The sequence below is a fragment of the Oncorhynchus mykiss genome, chromosome 22 (assembly GCF_057628025.1).
Source record: "Oncorhynchus mykiss isolate SJ-2025 chromosome 22, ASM5762802v1, whole genome shotgun sequence".
NCBI classification, from domain to species: domain Eukaryota; kingdom Metazoa; phylum Chordata; class Actinopteri; order Salmoniformes; family Salmonidae; genus Oncorhynchus; species Oncorhynchus mykiss.
In genome coordinates this window covers 18,851,035-18,857,337 of record NC_143043.1, presented here as the reverse complement: position 1 = coordinate 18,857,337, position 6,303 = coordinate 18,851,035, and the positions used below count along the sequence as shown (strand labels likewise).

General features: G+C 39.6%; 1 protein-coding gene across 1 annotated transcript; it reads left to right on the top strand.

Annotated features, from left to right (window-relative positions):
- Nucleotides 1-1,373: 1,373 nt before the first annotated feature.
- tbr1b (T-box brain transcription factor 1b) lies at nucleotides 1,374-6,012 on the top strand. The gene is made up of 6 exons (XM_021579114.3): nucleotides 1,374-2,137; nucleotides 2,436-2,590; nucleotides 2,852-2,973; nucleotides 3,299-3,457; nucleotides 3,621-3,682; nucleotides 4,308-6,012. Exons 1-6 carry the CDS (start codon nucleotides 1,455-1,457, stop codon nucleotides 5,143-5,145), a joined length of 2,019 nt encoding a protein of 672 aa, XP_021434789.3. The 5' UTR covers nucleotides 1,374-1,454; the 3' UTR covers nucleotides 5,146-6,012.
- The last annotated feature ends 291 nt before the right edge of the window (nucleotides 6,013-6,303 follow it).

Genomic DNA, 6,303 nt, shown 5'->3' with positions numbered 1-6,303 from the left:
CAGTCGGAAACGGGCCAGAACCGCTCAAAATCTCCTAAATAGATAACTTAATGTGTAAGATTAATACACAAATGTGACCGCTGCACATGATGGTTACTGAGTTGAGTTCTCTAAATCTAGCTGTTGAGGAGGAAATTATGTCAGCCAAACAGCAAACAAATATCAGTGTTGATATGGAGCTTTAACGTTTTTTATTTATTTATCCTCTTCAAAAAATTATTAATCGCCTGAGTTTCCAAAGAGACATTTACATACAAAATATTGGTCTACATCTCACATTTGGATAACCTATAATGTATTTCAGTCAATAAGTAAGTAGTTGGAGTTTTGCCAGCCTTGTAAAGCAAGACACAGCATCGTCTTGGCTCAGTCTGGACCACAACGTTCAGGTTGGATTTTATCCAATGACGCTGTCACACTGCCCATGCACATCAATGAAGCTCTCATACGGAAAAACAGTCAAAATGATTAGATGAAATCGACCTTTAATGCAGAAATATTTTTAGAGGAATATCAGATTTTCCCTTTTTTCCCTGTGTATTATTAATTAGGCCTATAACTGCTAATCAAACAATGAAACTCAAGAGTCGACTCTTTTAATAATAATAGTGCTGTGTTATAACATCATTGAACAAAATTACTTTCATAACGTTATTTTATTGGTGTTTTTTCCCCCATTCTTGCTGATTTTGATGGTGTTTTTTATTTTATTTGTCATTGCACTCACTCACTCATTGTTATGAGTGCTCTGATTCATAACTTTGGTCCAGTATAATGAAATATTTACCTGCCTTGAGACTCATAAACACATTTCAGAGGAACGGCATCATTTCACGCTATCACAAACATTTTAAAGCATGAAGTGCACTGCCTGTCATTGCTTGTCACCTTTGGTATGTTCATAATATATTTTTGTTTCTCCGGTAGACACACTTTGCCACTCTTACCAGATGAATAGGTAAATAACGCATATTTCCCATAATAATGTCGAAATATACAGAGGAAAAACGTAACTATGATTCCGGACTATTTTTGTTGATATTTATATGAGCATGTGGCAATGCATCATTAAGATAATAAACAATTAACATTGGTGTGATATCTACACAAATATATCACATAAAGTAAAATGTTATCAAATAAGGACTGGCTGATTGTCTCTGAAAGCAAATTGGGTTTATGGGCAAAGCCCTCATGATTATCCTAATTAAGAGCTGTCTAATTAAATTATTGTCTTGAGCTAACCAATAGCAATAGTTGTTTCATTAGCAATGCATGAAGAGTGATGAATAGCAAAACCTTCCTGATTGCAGGATAGTGTCAATTGGCTCACTTGCTCTTACTCAAGGTGACTGAAAACATAGGAAGGCGATTTTTTTGCGTGTCTTATATAGAGTTAGGAGTGAACAAAAGCTTGCGATTCCATATAGTTTGCGTTAATAGTGTTGAGAGCTATGCAGCTCGAGAATTGCACTAGTGGGCTCTCCAAGAAATGTCTGAATGTGGGCAGTGGCTACCCAAGCTCCGATGGATCTGAGCTATCCTTGCACGACCATCCTATTATATCTGCTAGTGACAACCTGGAGAGAAGTTCAACTCTGAAAAAAAATTCCAGGGGGATGACGAACCAGTCAGAGGCTGACAATTTCCCCGACTCCAAGGACGCATCAGGGGACGTCCAGAGAGGTAAACTCTCTCCTGATCTCCACGGAGTCTCTGAAATTCGTCATAATTTCGATGGATCTACAGGAGAAAGGTATACCCTTTCGCAATCTAGCCAACCACAGTCAGTCTCAGCAACTCCAAGTACTATGTTCCCCTATCCGAGTCAACATGGACCAGCGCACCCGGCTTTTTCTATCGGGAGTCCGAGTCGTTATTTGGCCCACCATCCAGTCATCACTAATGGAGCGTACAATAGTCTTCTGACCAACAGCTCTCCGCAAGGGTACCCAACCGCGGGTTACCCATACGCACAACAGTATGGACACACTTATCAAGGAGGGGCGTTCTACCAGTTTTCCTCGGCGCAAGCTGGGCTGCTGCCTGGGAAAGCGCAGGTGTATCTGTGCAACAGGGCCCTGTGGCTGAAGTTTCACAGACATCAAACAGAGATGATAATCACCAAACAAGGACGGTAGGTATTCTCAGCTACATTAATTTTAATCACAATTTTGGTATAGCTTGTGAAGTAATACGCATGCGTCCGATTTGTTTTAAATAAGGAAGGGCATTGCAATTGTAATTCGTTCAATATATTGCCTTTATTATAAATTACAAATTAAAAAAATTAACTGACTATGTTTTTCTTGAATTGTTGCAGTAATACTTTCAAATTGGGTAAATCACCAAATGTTGGACAGGGTCTATTATGCAGGACATTTACACCGATCTTGACCAAATATTATTGACATATTTTTAATTATTACCTGCAGACGAATGTTCCCCTTTTTGAGTTTCAACATTTCTGGTCTGGATCCGACGGCGCACTACAACATATTTGTGGATGTTATTCTTGCTGATCCAAATCACTGGCGATTCCAAGGTGGCAAGTGGGTACCATGTGGCAAAGCGGACACCAATGTCACAGGTAGGCCTACGTTCCTCTACATCTCTGTGAATAATACAGTGATGATAATGGTTGATAATTAAGAGTAGTTTATATTATAAAAAGAAGAATCATCTTAAATTGATTCAGCCGTTCCAAGCTAACACGCAACATTAGGCTAATACAATCACAAAATGATATCATCGAATTAATGTAATTGAAAATCAATATTGTGATGTGTATGATATTTTGTAAAAACAACGCATTTCAATGTAGGCTATGTCATTTCTTTGTTTTCCACAGGAAACAGGGTGTACATGCACCCTGACTCTCCAAACACCGGTGCGCACTGGATGCGCCAAGAAATCTCATTTGGGAAGCTGAAATTAACGAACAATAAAGGAGGCTCAAACAACACCGGACAGGTCAGCTAGGACCTTGTTTTATAAACGTAAAATAATATGATCAGAGACTTTGAAAGACCCTGAATTAACTATTGAGGGTGTGCATGGAGAGAGTTTGTTGCGCACACCTTATGCAGTTATTACACACTATTTATTAGGTCTTTCTCCAATGATACATCACCATCAAAAGTCCAAAAAAATAGTTTTCAGAAAATGTCATAAAAAACGAAAGCCATACCCTGTCTTCAGTTTGGGTCATTTAGCCTACATCATGGCTTATTGGCTCCAAATGTAGGTCGAAATTGACAGTGGTCATGAAATCTCTTCCTTACTTGTCTACCTCCAGATGGTAGTTCTACAATCGCTTCACAAGTACCAGCCCAGGCTCCATGTGGTGGAAGTCAACGAAGACGGAACCGAGGACTCCAGCCAACCTGGAAGAGTACAGACGTTCACCTTCCCAGAAACACAGTTCATCGCAGTCACAGCTTACCAGAATACCGATGTAAGAGAATCTGATTGATGATATTTCCATTCGTTAAGTATTCTAGTATTGTTGCCTATCGAAAGACACAATTCGTTTGGCATATTCGGATTTGCAACGTAATTAGGAATAAACAACTACATGCAACTATTACTAAAATCTTCATACTTGTTTTTGTGTGCAGATTACCCAGCTAAAAATCGACCACAATCCATTTGCTAAAGGATTTCGGGACAACTATGACACGTAAGACTATTTGCCATTTATTATTTGTTCTTGATCCCTTCTCGTTATGAAACAGTTTGATTCGTTTGGTTCCTCTTCTCTCCGAGGCAATACAAATTATAGAGTTTATGTACATGGTTGTAGCATAGGCTACCTCATATTTTTTTTGCTCGTGTTCAATTGAAATGTAAATACATTTAACTGGCAGGAAAACATTATTTTGTGTCCTCGTTGATCAAAATTAAAATGTTATTGAATGTCAATGGGGACACATTTGATCATACCCACTAGGCACACACTCGTTCAATCAACGTTGTTTCCATGTATTTCATCGAAATTACGTTGAACCAACGTGGACTTGAAGTGTAATTGACGTCTGTACCCAGTGGGTAAGCATTATATTTTGGAGTAGGCCTTTATACAATCCAATATATTAGCACATTATAAAATGGTGACAATTTTATCACGACATTTTTTTACATTTATTTGCTTGATGTTCCCTCTCCAAAAACATAGTTTATTCAGCATTTTTATCAAATGAGTCATGAACAAAGTTGGTTCCATTCTTGCACATCACATTGGCAGTGACAACCTTAGCCCATGGTGATTCATAATTTGTTTGTCTGTTTCTTCCTCGTCTTTTCAGTGTCTACACAGGTTGCGACATTGACCGGTTAACACCATCACCGGGTGACTCGCCTCGCTCTCAGATCATGCCTGGTGCGAGATATGCCATGGCTGGTTCTTTCCTACAGGACCAATTTGTCAGCAGTTATGCCAAATCTCGCTTTCACCCTGGCGTAGGGACTGGACCTGGCACGGACCGCAGCGTCCCACTTAGTAACAGCTTGCTATCCCCGCAACAAACCGAAGAGCCCACAGTTGCATCCCCGCAGCGATGGTTTGTCAACCCTGCCAATAACCGACTGGACTTTGCCGCCTCGCCATACGATGCTGCCGCGGCTGCTGATTTTGCCGGTAACGCGGCCACCCTGCTGTCTTATGCAGCAGCTGGAGTAAAGACACTTCCACTGCCCACTACAGGGTGCTCAAACAGACCTCTAGGTTACTATACCGACCCTTCCGGCTGGGGCACACACACACCACCCCAGTACTGCAGTAAGTCTAGCTCTGTGCTCTCTTGCTGGCCAACAAATTCTGTTGGCAGAACAGGCACGTCCAACTACCTGGTTGATAACGCGGACACCATCCCAACAGAAAGGTCACCCAACGGAGGGTCTAACGAGGCAAAATCAAAAGACTTATCCGAATCCAGCTGGATAGAGACGCCGTCTTCAATCAAGTCGATTGATTCAAGTGATTCTGGTATCTTTGAGCAAGCTAAAAGGAGAAGAATTTCACCGTCTGCCACACCGGTTTCGGAAACAGTGTCCCCGTTGAAATCGGAGATCTTGCCGCCAAGAGAGTGTGAGAAAAATTGCGTTAAGGACATTGGTTACTATAGTTTCTATCCACACAGTTAAACAACCACAAAACGGGGGGGGGGGGGGGGGGGGGGTGTTCTATTTAGATTAATCTATCTTTATATGCAACTGATAATATCCAACTAATAGGCCGATCAGTTATAATGCACACCCTGTCTTGGACCAATATTGACGAACGTTTAAACAATGTCGGCTTGTAGCGCATAGGCCTACTGGGAAAATTTAGGCGACGTTTACATTTAACATGATTAGTTTGCTATATAATAGCTGAAGGCCTAAATGCCTATTTATTTAATTTAAACTAGTTTTAATCAACAGCTATTGTCTATTGTAATTATGAAAATGATGTACATAATAAGCTATTTAACCATTTTGTGATATTGTGAAATGATTGTAAACTATTTAATTGATTTGTAAGATTCTGAAGAATAGAAATCGTTGTTAGTTGTGTTTTAAAAACGCACATCGTAGGCCTATGATATAGTCAAGTGATCTCATACAATGTGATTTTTTTTAAAACGATGGAGAGAGAGTCTATGATGGCTATTTCGTTGTGTAACAGAGTGAGATCTGAGTACATGTAGCCTAATTATTTATGTTCCCATTGTAGTACTCTTTGCCCATAATGTTCAATCAGTGTCCGTAGAAAACAATCAGATGTTAGACATTTGAGGACACAGCCATTTGATCAAACACAAAATAAGACAGACATTCCTTATAGGTGTGGTAATAAACGTTATACATGTTAATATAGTGTAATTTTTACTACATTACTAAGAGAAAAAACATGTAATTTTCAAGTCTTTCTCTGACCATCCATCATTTTTTTTTATAGCTTGTGTTTTATGTGGAAGCTTCTGTATCTGCTGTAATGTGCTTCATTGCAATAAACGATATAAAAGCTAATTACCTGGAGCAAGAAGCTATCATCTTTCTAAATCCAAACTAGCCTATGCATGTACCAATGATGAAATAATGAATTTTTGTGGCTCAAGTTCATATTGATTGGCCTACAGGTCACCGGTATAAAAGAGCAGGGACCATAGCCTAACGAGGCTGGTACAGAGGGTAGTGGAGGGCCTGGACCACTTTCCCAAAAGGTGCAAAATTATGCGGAAATGCAAGGTAAGCATGCATATCAGAGAGAGAATATATGTGGTCTATGTTTTGTTCATTGTATTTTTAACTGAAATGTAT

Bases quoted from the DNA above. Each gene is read 5' to 3' on its own strand.
- tbr1b (XM_021579114.3), top strand. From the start codon at position 1,455: ATGCAGCTCGAGAATTGCACTAGTGGGCTCTCCAAGAAATGTCTGAAT. The intron at 2,974-3,298 runs GTCAGCTAGGAC...GTCTACCTCCAG, and splicing joins GCTCAAACAACACCGGACAG to ATGGTAGTTCTACAATCGCT. The intron at 3,683-4,307 runs GTAAGACTATTT...TCGTCTTTTCAG, and splicing joins TTTCGGGACAACTATGACAC to TGTCTACACAGGTTGCGACA.